The sequence below is a fragment of the Cryptomeria japonica genome, chromosome 8 (assembly GCF_030272615.1).
Source record: "Cryptomeria japonica chromosome 8, Sugi_1.0, whole genome shotgun sequence".
NCBI lineage: Eukaryota > Viridiplantae > Streptophyta > Pinopsida > Cupressales > Cupressaceae > Cryptomeria > Cryptomeria japonica.
Window position 1 is genome coordinate 163,142,141 of NC_081412.1, and position 12,061 is coordinate 163,154,201.

General features: G+C 34.2%; 2 protein-coding genes across 2 annotated transcripts; one reads left to right on the forward strand and one right to left on the reverse strand.

Moving 5' to 3' along the window:
• Nucleotides 1-973: 973 nt before the first annotated feature.
• Nucleotides 974-4,372, forward strand: LOC131044821 (BAHD acyltransferase DCR). The gene is made up of 3 exons (XM_059210247.1): nt 974-1,086; nt 1,222-1,417; nt 3,050-4,372. The coding sequence occupies exons 1-3, from the start codon at nt 974-976 to the stop codon at nt 4,019-4,021; spliced, it is 1,281 nt and encodes a 426-aa protein (XP_059066230.1). The 3' UTR covers nt 4,022-4,372.
• Nucleotides 4,373-8,645: 4,273 nt separating this feature from the next.
• Nucleotides 8,646-11,746, reverse strand: LOC131857569 (BAHD acyltransferase DCR-like). Its single transcript, XM_059210248.1, has 3 exons — nt 11,620-11,746; nt 9,523-9,579; nt 8,646-8,953 (listed from the first exon to the last, which is right to left on the reverse strand). The coding sequence occupies exons 1-3, from the start codon at nt 11,744-11,746 to the stop codon at nt 8,646-8,648; spliced, it is 492 nt and encodes a 163-aa protein (XP_059066231.1).
• Between the last annotated feature and the right edge of the window lie 315 nt (nt 11,747-12,061).

Sequence of the window (12,061 nt, forward strand, 5' to 3'; positions counted from 1 at the left end):
AGAATCAAAATTATTTTACCTAAAAAAAATATTATTTTTTTGTACATATATTTAAATTTTTTAAATTTATTATTCTTATTTTATTTTTTTAAATCAATGACAAGTATATCATAATTCCAAAAGATAAAGTGATTTTTGTTCTTTTGCAACAGTTAAATATATGAATGATAAAACATGATCCAAAGATTGGTGCAAAAACTACCACACAATACGTTGATGCAAAAACTACCACACAATCTAATCCAAAAACAAAACAAAAAAGATCATTCACAAACAAAATAATTTTCTTAAAAAAAGAACTTTCCCATTCAACTTTTTCATCTACTAAATGCATACTATAAATGAAAAGAATGTGAAACATGTGAAATTATTAAAGGCTTCTTATATCCTTGAATTATTAGAAGCTTCCTATAAAATCGTAATAATCTAATCCAAAAACAAAACAAAAGAAAGTCCTAAAATTACCACACAATCTAATAAAAAAATGAAAAAAGCTGAAATTATTAAAAGCTTCCTATAAAACAGTAATAATCTAGTCCAAAAACAAAACAAAAAAAGTTGTAAAATTACCACACAATCTAATCTAAAAACAAAACAAAACAAAACAAAAAAGCTGAAATTATTAGAAACTCCCTATAAAACTATAATAATCTAATCCAAAAACAAAACAAAAGAGAGTCGTAAAATTACCACACAATAAAAAAGATCACTCAAAACAACACGATTTCCTTAAGGGATCTTTCTCAATCAACTTTGTCGCTTCGCACTGAAAACTTTTGAATAGACATATATATTCTATAGATAGAGATAACCCGTGAAACATGTGGGAATATTAAGATCTTTCACGTGAAATCGTAATAAATTTCTCCTATTAAATACCTCCCATTGCGATTCCATCAAACTCACAACTCTTTCTTGAGATTTCTTATAATCTCATAATCAAAATCTTTAATCTTCTTTTCTGATAATCCTCATGGCGGATTCCGGCGTAAGCTGCACAGTACGGTTGGATCGAAAATCCACCATAATTCCGGCGCGTCCTTCGCAGCCACGACAATGCAAACTTTGCTCTTCCGATTTGCAGATGTTATGCTGCAATTATATACAAAAATGTCTTCTTTATTCCGTGGAAAACACCTGCTATGATTTTCAGTCGCTGGTGGAGTTGTTGAAGAAGAGCCTGTCGCAAACTCTGGTTTATTTCTATCCGTGAGCTGGAAGATTGGGCAGTTCATCGGAGGGCGTGGTTTACATCAACTGTAATGACACTGGAGCAGAATTTGTTGAAGCTTTGGCGCCTGAGCTTGGGGTTGCAGAAATAATGGCGGATAACGTTAGTCCTGTTGTTCAGCAGCTCTTTCATTTGAATGGTGCTCTCAATATGGATGGCTGTGTTCTGCCACTTTTGGTGGTTCAGGTACATTTCCACTTATATGGTTAACATGTTTGCTTTAAATTTCTATGGCTCTCTTCTGAATTGTTTATCATAATTATGTGAGGCTTAAAGATCACATTTCAAATTTTGATTTGTTTAGTGGTTTATTGGAAATTATATTAGTTTGTCTGGTGGGGTTTATCTATTAGTGGTAATGAGATGAGGATGAGTCATAAAAACAAATGAGTTAAAGTTTAGAATGTGAGGCATAAATCAAAAGAGTCAAAATTTATGTTTTTTGAGTTGTCTTAATCTGATTGATGATATTATGTTGATTTAAAAACTAAAATAGGGACTCAATAGTGTTATATTATTGATTGCTTATGGGGAGAATTCTGAGTTGTCTTTATCACAATTATGTAATGTGTTATATTATTGATTGCTTATATGGAGAATTTTGAGTTGTCTTTATCGTAATTATCTAAGGTTTAAAGAGCACATTTGTTTACTGGTTTATTCAAAATTATACTAGTTTGTCTAGTAGGGTCTATCTATTAGTGTGATTTGGATGAGGATGAGTAACATCACTAAAAGTTTAGAATGTGAGGTATAAATCAAATGAGTCAAAATTTAGAGAGTGAGTTATAAATCAAATTACTTATGTGTTTTGAGTTGTCTTAATCTGATTGATGATATCATGTCAATTTTCCAAATAACACTTATTTAAAGAATGGAAGTATTGTTATTATTATTGATTGCTTATGTGGATAATTTCTTATTATATTATCTATTTAGATGTTATATTTAATAATTTTTATTTTTGTGATTAATTTTGTCATTGGAGAATGGGTCCAATTACCTCATGTTCTAATAACCATTCATTACTTGCTCACCCAACCTCCCAATTACTAACTTAAAAACCCATGTTCCAATTATTGTTCATTCCTTGCTCATCCAAACCCCCACATATAACTAAGAGCCTATTAATCACATGTAACAATAGCCGCCCACTTTACCCCATAGTTAGAAGTTTTAGACTTTAATTGGAAGAGTTGTGCAACTTTATTGGTACCCATAGCAAACAACTATTGGGGCATTTGTGCATAAGTATTTGCCATTTTGAGGTGGTTGTAGTGCATGGTTATTGAGCGATACTTTGAAATGGCCACTTTTTGACCCTTGCACACATAACGGATCCCACAATGTACGATGATACTACCCAAAAGCCAGAAAAATAGCTATAAGCGGTTCAACTGCATACAAAGACAACAACAAAAAAAAAATTAAAATCTGATGTATCCTTTAAGATTTGTGGCTGTGTAAAATTAGCTATAACGTCTAATGGTACACTTCCCAAGCACAAATAGTTATTAGAGGGATATGAATTGGATTAGTTGTACAATTTTTCCCAAGCACAAATAGTTATTAGAGGGATATGAATTGGATTAGTTGTACAATTTTTTGTGGTGGTTGTAGTGCATGGTCATAAAGACACCTTTGAGTAGATATTCACTTTTAGATCTTTATGCACATAACGAATCGTCTTACATATAACTGCTACTATGTTGTTAGTATTACATTAGGGTGTGCCAAGTTAACTATGATAAATAAAATTTGTATACAAGTTATTTTATTATTACTATAAATGATTATCAATCAAAATAAATAGAAAAGATAAAAAATAGGCACTCACATCAACTCTTTACTGAAATTGTACAACGTCTCTTGAAAAATGTCATTTTAAATTTTTTTATATTATTTGATATGCAGGCAACAAAGCTGAGAGATGGCCTTGCTTTGGGATTGACAGTAAACCACTCAGTCATAGGTGGAACTTCACTGTGGCATTTCATCAACTGTTGGGCTCAGCTATGCCGAGACTCATCATCACTTACCCCAAACATTTCTCTGCCGCCTCTCCATACCCGTTCTTTTGGCACAACTCCTCCTATAAACCTAAACTTGCATCACCATAAGATTGAAAAGATTTCCCTTTCCACACTCCCACTGAGAGAAAAAATGTTCCACTTCACTGCCCAGACTATCTCCAAGCTAAAGCGAGAAGCCAACCAGGGTGCTTCCAAAGACCCAAAAATTTCATCTTTCCAGGCGCTCTGTGCACACATATGGCTTGCCATTACACGAGCTCGAGGACTTTTGCCCACAGAAGAAACCACATTCAAACTTCCTGTTGATTGCCGGCCCAGAATAGTTCCTCCATTACCTTCTTCATACTTTGGCAATGCCATCCAAATGGTGGGCACCTCCATTAAAGCGGGAGAGCTTCTAGGCAGGGGCATGGGTCATGCAGCAGACTTACTGCACTGCATCATTTCAGGGCACCAAGATGCTAACATTAGAGCCCAACTGGGAAAAGCTCCAACTCTTATTGAAATGGACAAGTTTATTCCTAAAAACTGTGTTTCTGTTGGGAGTTCTGCAAGATTTCCAATGTATGAAAATGATTTTGGATGGGGAAGACCAATCGGGGTGAGAAGTGGGTGGGTAAATAAGTTCGATGGAAAGATGTCTGCATATCCTCGGCGTGAGGGGGGTGGAAGTGTAGATATAGAGATTTGCCTCCTTCCCCAAACCATGAGCGCTTTGGAGTCTGATCCAGATTTTCTTTTCTCATGCTCTCATTGAGTTCCTAGGTATGTTGGTCAATAATAGCCAGTCCATTCATGCTCAAAGCTAAGTTTTATAGGATGAATTATTGTAAGTGGGGCTGGCTTATTAGTTCTTCTAGAATGGTAAGTTCATAAGGCGCAATAGTTAGAAGTATTATTGTCTAATATGGATCATAATAGTTGGAAGCATAGTTAAGTATTATTGTTTAATTTAGGTCATAATAGTTGGAAGCATTATTGTCTAATTTGGGCATAATAGCTGGAAGTATCTTGTCTAATGTGGGTCATAATAGTTGGAAGTATTATTGGTTAATGTGGGTCATAATGGTTGGAAGCGTTCTGTTTGATGTGGGTCATAATAGGAATTATTATTGTCTAATTTGAGTTATAGTAATTGGAAGCATTAAATTGCTTATGCAACATTGTTAGTTTATACATGTGTTAATATAATATAGGTCATGAGTTCTAATCATGGCAATTTACACAATCCTTAGACATGTATAATCTCTTATTTAAAATTTACTATCATGATAGATAACTATCTCTCAAATTTATCTTGTCGCATAGTCCTTAGATGTATAATATTTTATTTAAATTTTTTTGTCTACATATGATGGAATTAATCCATAATTAGTGTTTGGGCCAATGACAAATCATAAATGGATTAAAAATATGAGTGATTAAATAACTTGATTAAATAATTTGAATAACCAAACATGTACTAATTTACTAATATCTTGAATATGTAAGTACAAATGATGCAAACAATATTAGTTTGTTATATCAATATACCAACTCACTCTTAACCAATACAAGTGGAGAATGTTCACATTAATAGACCTAGTCACTCTTCACCAATACAAGTTACAAGATAACTTCATATATTAGAGAAATTTTAAATTTGGGATAAATCAACAATAATGCATGATAGATTGAAAAAAAAAAAAATTGATTACAAACTATGACTTCATGTTATATCATGAAATTACGTAGCTTTCTTGGAATTGTCAACTTCAAATTTTACCTTAGATTCTCATACATTAATTGGTTTCCCAATCAAATCATGTATATTAAGATAACATTTATTTGACCCACTATGCAACAATACACTTTTTTAGAACTCAAGGAACAACTTTGTATATTTCTTGACATTTTACACCCTAAGAGATTCATGTAAGTCTGGATGTGTCTATGCACTCAATGTAATATTCACACAACTTAGGTATCAAATTATCTTTTAATCAAATTTTTTAATCAACATTGTATAATTTTGGTCTACCTATAATAAAGAGTTATATTTCATTCCTCTAGATAATAAGTAGTGACGATATTACATTCCATGTAAGGAGACAATAAATCATTCTAATTAGAAGCCAATTTATTTTTTGCCCACACAAATCAAGTAAAAAATGCACAAAACAAGAAGTGGATGACATTTCTTACAATTTAGTTCCATTTAGTAATCAAGAATATGATCTGGGAAAATAAAATAAGGCAATAACTATAGCTTCACACACTCTTGGTAATATTAGGATCATGTAGGCACAAATTCTTTGACTCTAAGCAGACCTTTCTTCAATATACGAAATCTTTAGACTTACATTGCACATCCACAAGGTCAATTGGTTGGTGTATTTCATCTTGGCAACATGAATTTTTTCAAGATCAAACATCTTTGTGTTCCAAATGGTGTATCTTTTTAATAACTCATTAAGGAGCTACATTAAACTAAGGTAACTAGAAAAAATGACATTACCGATACTTTAGTGGTGCTAAACCACTTTCATATTATCCTTTACATGATTGAAACATCAAGTGCCACATCAAGTCTTGCATTTCTTGTTGTATTACCAATCCCATGAATACTAGGTTCAAGATTTACACACTTATTGAAGTTCCACAAAGACCATGTGAATCTATTAGCATATATTTTATGAGAAAACATACGCTAGATGACAAAGTATTAGAATGATCTAATATTTTTTGTAGTAGATATTTTCAAAAATAACTACCATGATTGCTTGTAAGAGAAGTATCGTAATGTGAGAAACAATGTGCCTTTTATTCAATAATTTATGTGTATATCTAGGGATACCCATATTTATTATGTCTTATCATGACCTAAAATTCATCAAAACAATTTGGCAATGATTGTGTGAGAGATTAGATACACAACTAGATGAATCTACAACAATTCTTCCACAAAAGAGGTTAAATAGGAGTGGTGAATCACACACTTCCAAACCTACTGCATATATAGAACATCATGCAATTGGAATACTAAATTTCTATACATATAATAAACCCATAATATATAATTACATATTTCTATAGGGTATAGTCCTTTATAGACATGCATTCTTGGTTCTAGTTTGAAATACCTCAACAAATTATACTACACACCATTAAAATAGAGGTTTGAACACATGAACATATCATGATTTCCTGAGATAGAGAAAACACTTTTAAATGCCTCACATGCATGAGCATACCTACACCTACATATCATATGATTTCTAGAGATAGAGACAACACATTTATCAATATTTAAAATATTTGTTAAGTGTGTTGAAAAATAAAAAACCTATGGTCATGCCTAAGACATTTATTTTACACGCTTTAATGTGAGACATGCATAGACATAACAAACCTATCATGATTTTCTAAAATATAGTCAACACTTTCATCAAGACTTAGAACATCTTTTAGGTGTGTTGAAATACACTGGTGATTAATAATCAACACTTTCTTCAATACTTAGAATATCATTTAAGTGTTTTGAAAAATTTATTATATGATTATGTAAATTATCACGATTAAGAACCCATTACCTATATTATTTATAAACATGTATCAACCAATTATGTTGCATAAACTATAATGTTAAATGTGTTGAAAATTTAAAAAAACCATGGCCATGCATAAGACATTTATTTTACATGCTCTAATGCCTCACATGTATGGACTTACCAATGCCTACCTATTATAATTTTCTAAAATGTAGTCAACACTTTCATCAAGAATTAGAATTTTTCTTAGGTGTATTGAAAAGTACACTATGTGATTAATAACCAACACTTTCTTCAATACTTTAATATTATTTAAGTGTGTTAAGAAATACACTACATGATTATGTAAATTGTCATGATTAGAACCCATGATCTATATTCTATTAACACATGTATCAACCAACGATGTCACATAAGCTATGATGTTAAGTGTGTCAAAAAATACAAAAACTCTGGTCATGCCTAAGCCATTTATTTTGCACACATCTTTAATGTCTCACATGTATGGGCATACCAATGCCTACTTATCATGATTCTCTAAAATATCATCAACACTTTCATCAAGAATTATAATTTTTTTAGGCATGTTGAAAAATACACTAGTTGATTAATAATCGACACTTTCTTCAATACTTGAATATTATTTAAATGTGTTGAGAAATACACTACATGATAATGTAAATTGTCATGATTAGAACCCATGACCTATATTCTATTAACACATTTATCAACTAGCTATGTCGCATAAGCTATAATGTTACGTGTGTTGAAAAATATTAAAACTATGGCCATGCCTAAGACATTTATTTTACATTTTTTATGTTTCACATGCATGGGCATAGCGACACCTACTTATCACGATTTTCTAAAATATGGCCAATGCTTTTATCAAGACTTAGAATATTTCTTAGGTATGTTGAAAAATACACGAAATGATTAATAATTAACACTTTCTCCAATACTTGAATATTATTTAAGTGTTTTGAGAAATACAATGCATGATTATGTAAATTGTCCTAATTAGAACCCATGACCTATATTATCTTAACACATGCATCAATTAATTATGTTGAATGATCTATAATGCTTTCAATCATTATAAATCATGTTGGACAATAATGATTTCAACTACTATGACCTACATTACACAAAATAGGTCCAACTATTATGACCCACAATAGACAAAATACATCAAACTATTGTGACCCACATTAGACAAAATATGTCTAACTATTATGACCCACATTGGACAAAATACATCAAACCAATATGACCCAATCAAATAAAATACATCAAACTAATATGACCCACATTAGACAAAATACATCGAACCAATATGACCCACATTAGACAAAATACATCAAACTAATATGACCCACATTAGAACAAATACTTTCAACTATTAAGACCCACATTAGAACAAATACTTTCAACTATTAAGACCCACATTAGACAAAATACTTCCAACCATTATGACCCACGTTAGATTTCCAGCTATTATACTTCTATCTATACTTTCAACTATTATGACCCACATTAGACAATAATACTTCTAACTATTATACCTCATATTTATGAACTTACTTCCGACTATTATGACTCACATTAGATTTCCAACTATTATGCTTCTACCCATACTTCCAACTATTATGACTCATATTAGACAATAATGCTTCTAACTATGATTCCTCATATTTATGAACTTACTAGTCTGGACGAGCTGATAAGCCAGCCCCACTTACACTAATTCGTTTGATATGACACACTTCTTTAAGTCTGATATAAGTACTATATGAAGCTTAGCTTTCACCATGAATGGACTGAGTATTATGGACCAACATACCCAAGAACTCAACGAGAGCATGGGAAAAGGAACTCTGGATCAGATTCCAAAGTGCTCATGGTTTGTGGAAGGAGACAAATCTCTATATCCTCACTTCCATTCCCCTCGCGCCCAGGATACACAGACATCTTTCCATCGAACTTATTTGCCCATCCACTTCTCACCCCAATTGGTCTTCCCCATCCAAAATTATTTTCATACATTGGAAATTTGGCAAAACTCCCAATGGCAGCACAGTTTTTAGGAATAAACTTGTTTAGTTCAATAAGAGTTGGAGATTTTCCCAATTGGGCTCTAATGTCAGCATCTCGGTGCTCTGAAATGATGCAGTGTAGAAAGTTTACTGCATGATCCATGCCACAGCCTACAAGCTCTCCCACTTTAATGGAGGCGCCCACCATTTGGATGGCATTGACAAAGTAGGAAGAAGGCAATGGAAGAACTATTTTAGGTGGTTTCTTCTACGGGTGAAAGTCCTCGAGCTCGTGTAATGGCAAGCCATATGTGTGCATAGAGTACTTGGAAGAAGAATTTTTTGGGTCTTTGGAAGCACCCTGATTGGCTTCTCGCTTTAGCTTGGAGATGGTTTCTCCAATGAAGTGGAATTTTTTTTATCTCAATGGGAGTGAAGAAAGAATGGGAGTGAAGAAAGGGAAAACTTTTCAATCTTTGTGTTTTTATGGTGATGTAAGTTTAGGCTTATATAGGAGGATTTGTGTCTAAAGAACAAGTATAGAGAGGTCATTGAGTAATATTTGCAGACGACTTATATGACACACATTAAGCTTTGATTTTTAGGCTTAAAAGTGTTAAACACTTAGAGTTGTCTGAGTGACAAGTCTTAACATAGTTGAATTCAATAGTTAATGAAATGTCATAGTGAAGTTCCATCTATAACTGAATGGTCTACAATGAATCCCACATCAAGACCATCTCTTAGTTCTGTTGCTTGTTCATCAAGTAATATAAAAATTTCAAAACATTTTGCAATTTCAAAAAAGAGTGGATTAGAATGATGTGAGCGTGTTGACACAAACTCTTATCTTTTATCTTAATTTTTTTTTTGATTAATTAAAAACAGGTTTTAAGGGACCTGAAACCCAGATACATAAGAAAGATATTCAATAAAGCAACAAAATACTACAGCAGCAAGACACCAGCAAAAAGACCAGCAACATAGGAAAGGATAGCAAAAGGCCAGCAAGAAGTTGGCCTCACGCCCAACAAAAAACAAAATTTAGAAATTCTTCATGGTTTCTTCTGCATCCTGTACCAAAAGCATCATTGCCTTTGCCGCTTCCCTCAAATCAGTATTTTCCTGAGCAGTCTAGCTATCTTTCATCTTCATTTCCTTCTCCACTGTAGTCTGCCTGGTTCTACGCCTAGAGGTCTGGTGGCTTAGGCTGGAAGTAGGAGCATCTTCAATAACCACAAGGTTCTTCTCCTGGTTTTTCTTTTCCAGGTGATTCACCAGCGCGTTCATGTTTTGGGAGGAGACTTTTAGAACCTGGAGGCTATGATCCATAAGGCTTTTCAGGGCTTTCTTGTTTCTAGCCATCTGGGCATTGACACTGTCCTTATCCTCCTCCACCCGTTCCTTCAGAATTTTGATGACGTCCTCCAAGTGTTTCAGGTCACCTTTAATCAAGTCTTTCTCCAACCAGTCTTCCATTTCCATTTCTTCCTCCGCTTCACTATTCTCCATCTCCTCATGCTGCTTCCTAGAATAAACATGTTGATCAGCTTGTTGATTTTAACTTCCAATGCCCTCTGTTTACCCTGCATGCTGGTAATGTTTTCCACCACCCACTTCTGAAAATTGAAGAATTCAAGGGTGCAATTGCAGGGTGGTATCTAGAATGGTTTCTGCAGAATCCTTGCTTTGTTTCGTCTCCTCCGCATTAGGGTTTTCACCTTCCTTAGGCTTCAGAACGTCTTTCTCAGTTTCCGAGCCTTCAATATTATGTTGACGATTCTCAGAATTGCCCCCTTCCTCTCCTTCCCCATACTTCTCCTCCTTATTGATCTCCTTTTCAGAAATTTCTTCATTATTCTTTCCCTCTTCTTCCTCACAAAGCACATCCTTATCTTCATGCACAATATCAACCTTCCTTTTCTTATGGGTAGGGGTTCTGGTCTCCTTAGTCGAACCAGAGTCTATGCTTTTCTCAAAAATCCAAGCATTGAGAATTAAAGGGTCATCCTTTGTTGCCCTAGTCTTATCCTTCATATATTCATAAATCAGCAGAATGAGACCCTGGTGCGCAAGAGGGTAGGAGCTGGGTTTTTCAATATGGTCGGCCAAGCTCTCGTTAAGAGAAGAAGCAAGATAGAAGGGAAAAGAAATTTTCACCCCATGGCGGAAGTGGTTCAGGATGGCGAAGTGATAATTGTAAATTTTCGTAAACCTACCATCCACAGTTAAATATTCCATTAATGCCCTAAGAATTTTTTGCCAGAAAGGTTTTACCTGTTGGGGGGTGAAGTAAGATATATTATCCTTCTTCTCCAGGTTGCTCTTCTTGTCCTCCATCTTAGGGAAGTTTTTGAAGGCCTCAGTGGCGTACTTTCTATCCCTATAGAATTTGGTCCCCTCCATCTTGAGCCCCGTTACCTCCGAGATCAGACTTTCATCAATGTGCCAGATTTCCCCAAATAGGGTAACCCTGTTATTGCTCCATCTTTTTGCGAACCCCTGAGAAACAGAGCTTCTACTACCATGGAGCTTCTCCATATAATCCATGAACCCGTGTCGGTGGAGCCTTCTCCACACCTTCCTTTCGCTCTTCCAGTGCTCACAACCGGATGGTTCATTCCTGTTAAGGTTGCCTCCCATTCTGCTTTCTAGGTCACAATCACCTCTGTTACAACTCTCGGCCCGCAAGTAAAACTCTGTGTTTCTGGTTTCTCCTTGAAAAGAGACTTTCACAATTTTGAGATTGCCATTTATGTTCATATGAACCTGGCTATTATTACAATTACCTCTCGCACACATGTCTTCTTGGTTATGATGCCGATAAGCACTAATCGACTGGCAGTTCATCCGCCCCCACACTCTGTCATTGGTACTCATTCCCCAAAATTCAATCATAATATTTGCTTGCTCCATTAAGGCGATCACAATATAATAGTTCCTTAATCTCCCACTTAATGTGACCTTCCCCTATATATTTGACCCCCTTTTCCAAATTAACCCCTTCATTAGCAAGGATATCTGGTACCTTGTTACCCTCTCTAAAAGTATGGGTTAAAATAATGCTAACATAGTTATTAAGGATAGTCTTAGCATTTTTAATAATATTAGCAATATTCCAGGAGACTAAACTAATACCTTTGAGGGCTTGTATAATATTTAAGGAATCCCCTTCAAGCCAGATTTTTTTAAATTTGAATTCCCGAGCTAACTGGAGGCTCTTAAGCATGG